At 42.8% G+C, this 12273-nt stretch overlaps 1 protein-coding gene across 2 annotated transcripts in view; it reads left to right on the top strand.

Moving 5' to 3' along the window:
• Nucleotides 1–6721: 6721 nt before the first annotated feature.
• Nucleotides 6722–12273, top strand: part of DCDC2 (doublecortin domain containing 2) — an 80667-nt gene continuing 75115 nt past the window's right edge. For both annotated transcript variants that reach the window (XM_076330637.1, XM_076330638.1), the window contains exons 1-2: nt 6722–7416; nt 11987–12038. In XM_076330637.1, coding sequence (XP_076186752.1) covers nt 7124–7416; nt 11987–12038 — 345 coding nt within the window. In that variant the 5' untranslated portion in view covers nt 6722–7123. The remainder of the gene's footprint in view (nt 7417–11986; nt 12039–12273) is intronic.

The raw sequence follows: 12273 nt of genomic DNA, 5'->3' as shown, positions 1-12273 counted from the left end.
CGCACACTTTGCACAAAGTTAAATGGCTTCACAAGGAAGTAATTAAATAAAAAAGTTCCTTAGTAGTTGTATACATCATGTATGTGTAGACTGAAGCCATGAGAGGTTTCCAGTTTCAGGGTAAGCATGGCTGAATGCAAATGTTGGCCCCCTTTATACTTTATAAAAAGCTGAAATCTGCTTAAATGGAGTATTTTAGCTCTGTTTTGGCTAATCACAGCAGGTGGCAGTATGTGCAAGACTAATTTAATACTCTTGGATGCCAGAGATAATTAAACAAAGTTTGGAAATACCGGACAGCACAGAAAATACCGCAGGAGAGCAGGAAACAAACACGCACCGTTGCTGGCAACTAGCGGCAGCTTATGTTGACTCTGCATGTTTGGAAGGCAAAAGCTAGGGAAGTGTCTGAAGAGTATCTGCCAGAAATTTACATTTAATGAATTTGCAGTAAGTCTCACGCAGCTGACATTTCACACTCTTCAATAAAAAAGGGAAAAGATACTGGGTTGATCTATTTGTTTTCCTTTGTCCATCTGTTATTCTGGCCGCTTACACAACAGAAGTGTTGGAAACAAGATGACATAACTTCACACCCAATATATATTGATCCGAACTTTGATATGTACGATATAATAGGCCAATATCCCAGTAACTGTTGGTATCGTATATCATTACAGCTGCATTATCAGTCATCATCATAATTGTCTGGAAGGGTAGACAATAACCAAATATCACCTCTATCTTTAGAGGTGAAGGCAACACATTGGTGTGAACCGGCAGCCAGGGTTGCATGATGAAGCACAGATAGAATGTCTAGTTTTATACTGCTTCTGACAAAAGATAACTGGAGATCTAGAACTGCCATCTATTTATTGCAGTTCTAAATACCAACGAGCTGCTTGTTGCTTCTGTTGCACGCATGTGTCATGTATCCTGTCTGTCCTGCAGTGCCAAACTTTGGGAGCAGTTTGCTGTATTTCATCAAAAAATAATGGGTCAAGCCATCTGCTGTTTGTTGAAGCAGCTCATTGTCACAAAGGGGCATGACGGCTGTTCTCCATTCAGCCAAAATGACAAGATAGCTCCTGCACAGGCTTTCTTAGCCATGAAATTGCCATCTAAATCAGAACCCATTTGTGAGGTTGAATTACGTGAGCAACTCGTTCCACTGTCGGCTGAATGTCAGTGCAGACATGAGGGACTGGTCTGATTGCAGCTGGGGTATGTGGAAGAGAAAGAGCAGAAACACCGAAGAAAAACACGCATCATCAGACAAGTCCTTATAAATCTCTACTGAAGAAAAGCTCAGAGAACTTTTTGGTAAAATTATGGTAGAAAGGCATATAGATGTCTGTCTACAGAGAAATTATCTCCTAGTGTGTGAGTTGTACATTTAATCAATCCTGTTTATATACAAAGATGTGCCTGAACCTATTACCTGTTTCTTCTCCTAAAAGAAATGTTCACAGGACCCCCATTTTATTCATGTTGAGGAAAAAAACCCAAGCAAAACAAACCCCAACCAAACCCCAAAAAACGGATTAACCAAAAAACCATAAGTTTGCTTCCAGACAGTAGATGACTGTCTAGTAGATGATGAGTGCAGCTGAATAAGAAGAGAGAGAGAGAAAAGGAAAGACCCCATGGAAAACTTAAAATACATAATATTAATATTTAGAATAATTTCTCTTATGTGAATGAATCAGGAATACTCAATTGATAATCTCGGGTGCCTTGATCAAAGGCAGCTACAGTAACACACCGAGAAATCTTTGCTTAGAAAGGATGACTGCACTTTCATTACAAGACCACATGAAAGGTATTTTTCAACTTTTTCCCTACTTGAGCTAACCACCTGGAATTTGTTTCTCCATGGAGAACCATTTCCTCCTTTTCCCTGTGTAACCCTTTATCTTCTCACCTGTGTCAAGAATACTGTTAGAAAACACCCGTGTCATCAAAAGCTGTAGCTTCACTGGGATTGTCTAATGCTTATTTTAAGGACAAATAATTGATCCTGGTATTCTAAGGAGTTTTTGATCTGGCAATTGTGTAAGTAGCCGAAATTGCTATGACATGGGTTATAAAATTTACAACTGCATCAGTACATCGGTATTTTGTTTCTTCCAGTTAGTGTGTGTGCATGAGAGTTGAACCACGCAGTATTTATGTACTTCAAACTGTCAGTGCAGACAGTCCGATTACCCCAGAATTACAACTGGGAATAAAGTGGCTGCTATTGCTTAGTCTGATTTTTAGATAAGCTGCACAAAGGTGTAGTTATTAAGTGTGATTCTCAGTACTGTGTGCAATAGAACAAGCTGAATTCTGTTCTCTGTGTTTAGAAACGTTACATTTCTGTACATTTCTGTACATTCTATCCATCTTTTCTTCAGCACTAGGACGTGTTCCTCTCCTCATGTTTTGCTGTCACTGAGCCTTGTCAGGGACCTGCAACAAGCTGCAAAATCTTTCCTGGTCCTGAAATGGCAGAGACCTCACGGCATTTCACTGCAGAAAAAGTGACCCTGTTTGATGCTATGTCGCTATGCCATGGTTGTGTTCTCATCACATCCCCCAACGTGTGCTTGTTATGTGACCTCAGGTCCATCATGTGATCCTGACACACAACCTGACTGACGTGGTCTCATGCATCAATCTCAAGTAAGATGAGAGGTCTGACATTACTCCATCATAAAAGCTTCTGTGTCTCTGCATTTATCTTAATCGTGTCAGTGGGTTCAGCAGCTTGTCTCGTTACTGTTGAGAATGTGATAGGAGACAGCTTAGAAACTGAAACAATAGTGGGGATAAGAGGTCAGGCCCTGGAAAGGCTGGAAGGAGCAGATTCTCATGGATGAAGGCTCTGCTCTCACTGGCTGAAGTGTTCGAGCTTTTCTTAGCTGTGGGGCAGTGGTTGTACTTAGGTAAGATGGAAGACATGCTGACTTTATACTGTATTGGAAACACTGGTTTTGTTTTGCTTTGTTCCCATTACTGAAGAAAATAGAATGTATTGTTCTGAAAAGGTTGGTGTGAAATGGTGAGTTCTGTAGCCCATGGTGGGCTGGACAGTCATGAATGCTTTTCAGGGGCTCAATTTGAAAGTGTTGCCTTAAAAGTAAGAAAACGGTGAGATTCCACTGCAGCACAAGTAAAGGGATAGAGGGCAGAAATGCAAGCAGCTGAATTTGAAAGATGAAGTCTTCAGAGGCATAGCTATTAGCTATGTAAAGGTTAAACTATGGGCAAAATTCTGCATTGCAATGCTTCAAAGGATTCAGAATGTACTCCCAGTTTTGGACAAAGATTTTGCCCGCCAGTTCTAGGCTGCTTTAAGGCTAGCAATGTGCCGATACCATTCAAGGGGTATTTTATTGCAGTCCACAAAAGTGATTGTAACTAGCATGGCCATAGGTAAAGACCAACAGTATTTTGGAGTAGCAGAAGTGTCGAAATGGGTGCACAAACAAAATATTCAGTGGCTTATTCCTATGCCAAAGATGATGTGTGATTGCAAATTAGGCCCAAGATCACCAGAAGTGGTAGAATCTGGCACAAAATAGCAGATGGTTGATGTATCACTACTTGATTGTAGAACAGTGTGAAGGTCACCAGCATTTTTGGTTTTTACACATAAGCATATTTTTAATACAAATTTTCATTTCAGGTTGCAATAGATCAATGTTAAACAGTATTAATTCGAGGATGGTAAATGCTTGGTTCTCCCCTTTATTAGTTAGAAGAAAACCAGCAGCAAGTAGAGAAATTTAACTGTTAACCAATAACAGTAGCATATTTGACTTCCCTCACCCTGAAATTGCTCTTTTTGTAATGGTTAACTGCCCTGTTGTAACTCACAGCAGGGGGGTAATTTTCCCATCAAAGGAGGCAAGATAAAAGGAAAGAAAAATTCCTTCCATCACATGTGTTGAAATCCATTTGGAAGAACAATCATTACTGTACACTAAACAATTCCAGGTAGGAAGGTCTAGACCAGTTTTAGTCTTGCAACAATCAGTGGGGAAAAGGGGCTGTTAAAGGAAATCAGTTTGAATTTAAGGCATTTTCTATTTATTTTCTCTCAGGTTTTATGGCTTCTTGTACCCAAGGTGTGGAAAAAATCCAGTGGAATCAAAGTCTTTGTATTTTATTATGCAGCTTCCTGGAAAGAGCAAAGCAGATGATAGCATTAAAAAGTGTAGCCAAAAGTCATGTCCCAAGCATGCCTGAAGTGTTTTCAAGTAAAGAAAACTTATCTGTAGTCAGAATTTGTTTGGACACATCAGAGACTCATTTGTTCATTGAACAAGCCCCTAAGATGCATGCTTGATTGATTTTCTTTTACAATTTTTAATAATCTGAGATTAAAAAAAATCTGCTATTGTGATAATGCAATATCCAAAGTTACTTCCCAAACATTGGAGATGTTTGGCTGAGAATTAGCAAAGAAAATGCAGCTTCAAGTGGATCATTTGTTTACAATTTTTTTAAATAGTTTAAGATGAAAATGGTATCAGGATGATTTCATGATCTGATATATTTATCTGTGAAATCCAAGGGAGTCTTTTGATGATGGTAGAGGTTGGATCTGGTCCTTAATATGTATATCAATATATTTTTATATATGCTATATCATATCTACTATGTAGAATTATAGAAATTTACTTAGGAAAGAGTGCAACATTGATCCAGTTTGACTTTACATTATGTTCTTTGAACCACAAATGGGTTATTTTACATTTTTTGTCTATTGTTTTACTGTTTTATTCTGTTGATGTATTTTTGTTAAAAATAAGTTGTGCCCAAGGATATTCTTCTGATTTATCAGGCTACTGTTTGTGGTGTATTTTGAATTTGAGCTTGGTTTAGTGGGGCAAGTCACCTCTGAGTCTGATTAACTGAAATTATCCAGACAGAATTGCAGGTTTGGGCCAGCTCAGCAGCAGTGATATTAGCTCTTGTGATGGATCCCGGATTCTTAAGAGAACAAATTGCAAGTGTCTCACTCAACCAAAGAATGATAGGAGTACTGAATAGCTTTTAAATATTTCAGGAATGCAAATAACTAAATAAACTTACCCAAATACTGGGGGAGTGCAGTTTAGTTTTGTGTTACTAGCAAATTTTGCCCATTCAGATGGTAGGATGGGGGAAAAGCACCCAAACAGTGCCTGTAACATTTACATATCATCTCAAAAAGACATTCAGAGGGCATCATGTTAGTAGTACATCAAAAAAAAAAAAAATCAATTGCCCATACATGTATGCAATTAATTTGTGTAGTCCAATAGCCTAATTTCAACCTCACTGGTATTTTTTTTTTCCTTGAAAGATCACGGCCCAGCTTTATTTCTGAATTGCAGCACATTTAAACAGCGAATGGCAACAGGTGACCAGGAGCAAAGATCCAGTTTTCAGATGGGATTTTCAATAACTGACAAGAAGGAAAGTAAGAACGGAATAAATAATGGTAGGTATGATTTTCAGTGGTTCATTTGCTTCGTACATGGACCATCCTGCACACAGAAGTGGTAATTGTTAGATGTTAATAATGAACCAAAAGCAAAATTAGGCACGAAATAACTAAATCTCCAGTGGAGAAAGCATATATCAGAACCAGCAAAGGAATACGGAAAAGAAGCCAGGGCAGAGAGCCTGAAGCAGTCACTCATGTTGTAGAAATTGCCTTTTGGTGATGGCTGTGGCTTGCCCTTGCCTCCACACCAGGCCAGCTGCCTAGCATTTTCATGACCTTGATCTGGAAGGTCTAGTAAGTCTGTTTTATACTTGAGAGGGGAAAAACCGATTCCTTTAGTAAGAAATCCCAAGAAGAGCTGGCCAGATGTGAATGAAATACGTGTTTTTCAGCCACCCTGCTCCTCCACCCGCCCCGGCGGGTCAAACGCGGCACAGCGGCGGGGCAGGCGCCAGCCCTCAACCTGCCACCGCTTCAAACTCCCGGCCCTCTGCGGCGGGGCCGCAGCCCGTCAGGGGACAGGCTCGCGGGTGGTTAATCCTGTACTCGCCTACACCCGCGTGAACGGCGGCCCCTCCGAGGCGGCGCGGGGGACCGTTACCAGCGGGTAACGGCCGCTCGCCGGCAGCCTGCCTCGCGCGGAACCGCCATGTCACGGCAGCTCCGCCTCGCCCTGCCCGCCCCGGCCCGGCCGCCGCCGTCTCTCCGCCCCGCCGCCCGTGCTCGCTGCGGGAGCGCTGAGCCGACTCAACGTTTCGCCGCCGCCGCCGCCGCTCCCCCCTCAGGGCAGCTCACCCCGTCGGCCCTCCGCTGGCGGCGGGGAGCCCCGGCGCGCTGCAGTGGAGAGGCGGCGGTAGGCAACGCCTCGGCCGCCGGGGAGGAGGAGGCAGAGCGGGGACTTCTTTCCCTCGCTCAGGTGCGGGGCCCTTGGTCCGGTTCCCTCTGCCCCGTTGCCCCCGCGTTCCTCTCCCTGCCTCTGGTCACGACGCCTCCTCGTCCTCCTTCCGCCACCATCGCCTGGTGAATAATTCAGCCGTCTTTTGTGCTGGCCCCTGCGCTGTCCTGCCCTTGGCGTGGCCGGTGGCTCTGGGTCTGCCAGGCTCCTGGCAGGCTCTCGCCTGGCTGGGCAGGGGGGAGGACGAGCACATGCGGGATAAAGTTTCCCGAGGAAACCAGGGTGGTAGCGGCAAGCCACTGTCCGTGATGGCAAAGCCGGAGGATAAAGACCCTGGGAGGCCATGGGTCCCCTGCAGTCCATTTTCCTGCTGTGTCGGACCGACTCCCATGCAATGTTTTTTTTGCCTGGGTTAGTGTAATCGGCGTTAACCTCCCCAGGCGCCAGGGAGCAGCAAGAGCTGGTTGCTTAGGAGGAGTCGCTCTTGGAAGGCTGAGCAGAGCCGGGCCGCCAGCCCCGGGGAGGCTATAATCCCTCCCCGTGGCGCCGGGCCCCCTCCTCTGCCTCCCTGGAGGTGGGCCCTGGTGCCCAGGTCCCGGCGTGGGTGTGGGCGCTTCACCCCTGGCAGGGAGTTGTCAGGGTGGAGAGGAAAGGGGTGCTCAGGCAGCAACCCTCTCCTGAGTAAACAGGTGCAGGCAGCGTGGCGGGGTGACTTGGGCTGCACGGGAGGTCCGAAGCCACCGAGCATGACTAGTCCTGGCATGAAGGGGTCGTGGCTCTCGCAGCCGATGGTGAAGAGCGTGCTGGTGTATCGCAACGGGGACCCTTTCTTCCCGGGGCGCCGTATTGTCATCAATGAGAAGAAAGTGTCCAACTTTGAGGTATTCCTGAAGGAGGTGACAGGCAGGGTGAAGGCACCCTTTGGAGCTGTGCGTAACATCTATACCCCCCGGGGTGGGCATCGCGTCCGGCAGCTGGAGGAGCTTCAGAGTGGAGAGCAGTATGTGGCTGGTGGCAGGGAAGCCTTCAAGAAACTCAAGTGAGTGGCTAAAAAGTAATGTAAAATTTATATGGAACATGAATATCAGCATTTGGGGTTTGGCACTGTGGCAATACTTCAGAGGACACCCCCCCCCCCCAACCCTTTTATTAGACATTGCACAAAGAGGACTTGAAGGCTGTGACCCAAGGTAAAAAGAAAGGTACTTTTAACAGATAAAACTGTAGAAGAGCTTTAGAGGTGAGCCACAGAAAGGCTGCTGTTACTATCAATCGCATAGTGCCATCTCCTTGACATGACGGTAGAAAAGGAGAAACAGCCTTTTAACCCGAAGGACATGCGGCAATGGCATGTTGTTGTGATGTGTGTGCTTAACTGAGGGGCGAGCGTCAGTATTCATGCTCAGTGGTAACAGGGAGAAAGCTGTAGAAAGGTGGAGTGTTGACAGTCCTGCCATGAAGTTGATGAGCCTGGGAATTTAATTCCCAACACTTCCTTTCTTGCTTATTTTTAAAAAGTCTAAAATATTCTACCCAGCTATCCACCTCTCCATCACTTCTGTTCATTTTGGGTAGGTATATAGCCTTTTTATGACCAGAATAGCTGAGTCCCTCCTGTTATTTAAAAGATGTTTGCTTTCTTTTCCCTGCCTAGACACCAAGAATTAAGCTGACAGTTTCTCTGTTTCCTAGTGGGTGACTGGGAGAATATCGTGGAGGAGACCTGGGCTTTTAGGTGTGTTTCCCAAGTGGCTCTGCATGTGATCAGTAATGGTTCTTAATTCTGACAGTGAATTTCATGGTCTCAGTTGCCTAATTATATGTTTTGTTCAGTCTTTATGGGCATTTTTCCTACAATTGAATTAAAAAAAAAAAATCTCAAAATTAACAATCCCTTTCTGGAGGTGGTTGGGAATTTATATGCTAAACTACCAGCTTTACAGGACCTCACTCATCTTGGTTGTGTAGAGTTGAGGACACTACATTTTTCAGGAGAGCTTATTATGTTTCAGGACAAAACTCTCTGTGTAATGAACAGGATCTTTATCAGCACTCTTACTGTTTTTGTCACTGTCTGCTTCTGAAGATTTATTGAGGCTTCTTGCGCTTCAGTGGCAAAGCCAGAGAGAAAGATGTATGACAGGCTAAATATAAGTCCCTTTCCCTCTGTACTCTCTTCCATGTCAAATCCAGTGCTCAACTCTCAAGAAAAATCTACCGTACCTTTTTGGTATTAAATCCCGTGATTCTGTGGATGGCTTAAAGTTGTTAGTTGTCAGCACATCATGTTTCAGCTCCCTAAATGTGTTTTATGTTCAACAGACAGGCTAAAAGTAAGTGTTTGGCATTCTCACTGTGTAGAGAATTGAGCACTCTGGATTTATTTTGGGTGGGAAAAAGCATTTCTTTTTGTCATTTCATGTTTTATGGTCAGAGTTTTATGGTGAGAGCTTTTCAGACTTTTATGGTTGCAACATGCAACAAGATACCTAAGTATTTAAGGTCAATGAGAATACTTTAAGAAAAGCTAAACTAAAGGACTTGGTAAAAGCAGGCTGTTTTATATATCGCTTGATAGTATGCCATAGTCTTGTTCCATAGGGAGGATAAATGGGATGACTTAAGATCTTTTCCATTTCTGCATTCAGAGTTGGAGTTCTTCACTATTAGTATTTATTTATATAGTGCTGTAAATGTTGGCAGTGCTTTTACAAGCATTATTTAAGACAGGCTGAAGGGCTTAATGTTGATCTTGTTCTTAACTAGGTTGTAGACAGAATGATAATTGGGGAGACATCTTAGCCAGAAAGGTCAGAGGAGAGGAGGGGTTAATTGAAAGGGACGGTTTTCTGGAAGGAATTGAAGGAATTAAAGAAAAGAGTGTATGTTTGTGTATGTGTCACAGGCAAAGATAAAGCAGTTGCAGCTGTGGGAGACCAAAGCATCTGCCCTAAAGGATCTGAGTCTGGTCTGATAGCAGCAAGAAGTTTGTACATTTTTTTACAATTTTTTTTTGCAGTGATGCTTGTTGGACACATTCATTGCTATGATAGACTATGCAGGGCTGAACTTTGAAATGGAGGCTTGTGGCACCGATGTGTGGGAGCATAATGGAAAGGAGAGAGTATCCAAGGAGAAGCAGAAGCTGAAAGTGTCATCCGTCCACTTCAAGCAGTGCATTTGTTTCTTCTCAGATGCCTTATACTGAGAACTGAATCTTTTGCTTCCCTGTCCGCAGTGAATTCTAGACTAAACTGTGCTCAGCTTTAGCATGTGAACTTCTGTCATTCCAAGCCATGAATCTTAACATCTTCAGATAGATACTTCAAATAGATACTTCTGAGGTGTTGGTATATTGTAGTTGTTGCAGTTGTGAGTGAGAATGCACGTTCAGGCCTGCACCCCTGTGGAGTTCTTCCTTGACTCTCAACTTGCTGAAAGAAAACTGTCTACGCTGGTGCTTGTTTCGATTTTTAGCTTTTTTTCAGCGTGCTACTCTACCCTCCTCCTTCCTTTGCCCGTTTACTTGTATCTGTGCTCATTAATTAATGGTAGATTGTCCTCTCTCCAGCAGTGTCTCTTTAAACAACACTGTAGTTTCATCACGGGTTTGGATAGTCTTTTGGTGGAAGTATTTCTGCTTTCTTAGCAGTGGGAATACTTCCGTGAAGTTTTTGGTCTGGGATTTTTTTGGGTGCCGTTATCCCAAGAAAAGCCTTTGGCCCTGTTTAGACCTTTCCAGATTTGTAGATCCCTGAAATTTGATAACTGAATGCCCAGACCTCTGCATAGTGAATTTAAGCCTTTGACTATATATTTGCTTTTCTTTATCACTTTTCTTAGTTCTCCTCGAAGTAATTCACAGATGCCCAGAAAACAAGAACCACAGTCAGCAGCTGTTGTTATAGGCTGTTGGAACTATTTTGTCTGAGGCATTTATTTCTTTTCAGTCTTGCAGGCTTTAAGACTTCTTTTTTTCAGTCTCAAGAGAACTCATTCCTTTTTACATGGAAAAGCTTGCAACAGTTGTTTTTGTTTGTTTTTAAACACATGGTTTGGACACTTTGTTTTTAAACATTGTCTTACATTGCTACATTTACCTTTTCCAAAGCATTGGCATGCACTCTCAAGCACTGCCTGGAAACCTTGCTGTGTCTTACTGTCCCCACACACTGAAGCCTTGAAATCCTTGTGACCATTTTGTGGTACCTTGATGAACGATTGCCATTCCTTCAAAGAATGAATGATGCTTTTTCTTTCTCTTTTTTTTTTCTTTCTTGCTTCTACACCTTCATTCAGGTCTCATGAGTTCTCAACTTTGGCCAGGCAGAAAAGTTTCCTCTGGCAAACAAATCTTACCCCAGTCATTAACTACAAAACATGACATTACTGGAGGGCTGCAGATGCATTGCAGGCTCTGAGGTCTTTTGGTGAGCCTGCACTGATGCTTGCCATCAGGTATACCTGATGTTCTCAGATAGGGTCTTCTAGTCTTGAAAGCCGGCCAAAGCACCTGTGGTTTCCCACTGAAAGTGGGAATAGGGAGAACCTGTAACAAATGCTGATCACCTAATGTTGGATTAGATGCTCCCAGTGTAGAATAGATGCCCCAGCCATTTTTGTTCTCATGTTTAGCTCTTGGCAGAAGGTGCTGAATGGTACTGCTGTACTGAGTTATAACTGCCCACGAAGGTGTCTCTTCCTACAGCGCTGAGAACTAGAAACATCTTGCAGTGTCAGCGGCTACTGAGAGCTGCATTCATGAGAAGAACCACTCTCATGGCTCTCAGAGTGCTGACAAGGGAAAGGAGTTAGCGTAGTCTGAGTACGTGGACAGTTGCCTGTTTGCCAGTCTATGGGTTACTCATGCTTGAAGACTTATTTAATTCCCTTTCTTTGGAAAGGCAACATACAGCTAATACATCGCTGTGTGTTTTAACTAACGCTTTTGTGTTAATGCAATGTTTTTGTGGGAATATGTACTCTGATGGAAAGCAGTATTGTTCAAATAGATGTATTTTGTTTTCTTGTCCAGTTGAGGCTTGTATTTTGTCTATTCATAAAATAGTTGTAAAGATGCTATTGGTTCATCACAACCATGAGAAACCAGGATATGCAGTGTTGAGATGTGTCCACATCCTGTTGAAACACAAGTGGTGTAGATCCTTTTAAACTTTGGCTGATGCCCTGGGTTAAACTTGGGTATGGAGGAAAGCTTTAAATCTATCAGAGACTTACTGTGAGAAACTAAGAGGCAAGATGATGACTTTGAAAACTCTGGTAAGTTGATATTGTGATGAGATTTATTGATCCACCTCACAGTAGTATGTGAGCTTCTTTCTGACAAGGGGGTCATTGATGGTCTGTTCTAATCACCAGTGACTTGAAGGTAGATGGTTGGTTCTCCCTTGTGTTTTGTATTAGCCCAGAGGGCTAGCTTGCAGATTTATATTAACACTCCTTCATTAAAATCTTGAATTAGTTACTTTTTATGTTATTTTGAACCATGATAAATTTTAAAAGCTTCATGTATGAAAAAAGTGTAGATATATTTGTATTGTGTAAGTTAGATGCTTCTGTAAATAATCAATCCTGTTTTCCTTCCACAGCTATTTGGACATCGGAGAAACAAAGAAAAAACCTGCCGAAGTCAATAATGAGGTAGGATGTCTGAATTATTTAAGAAGTAAACCTGCAGTTAATGATAGTGACATGCCTGCATTTATGCCTGATTTTTTAATATAAATTTATTATGTTTAATAATAATACAATTAGCTAGAATTCTGAACATACTATTTCAGTGATTATTGCTCTGAGCATGATGCACTGATTGTCTTCGGCTCAGCTTTCTGAATTGCCTCATTCAGTTAAAAACTTTCAGTAAAGAAAATCTCAT

Source organism: Aptenodytes patagonicus, chromosome 2 (assembly GCF_965638725.1).
Source record: "Aptenodytes patagonicus chromosome 2, bAptPat1.pri.cur, whole genome shotgun sequence".
Taxonomy (NCBI): Eukaryota; Metazoa; Chordata; class Aves; order Sphenisciformes; family Spheniscidae; genus Aptenodytes; species Aptenodytes patagonicus.
This window is presented reverse-complemented; position numbering and strand designations above follow the sequence as displayed.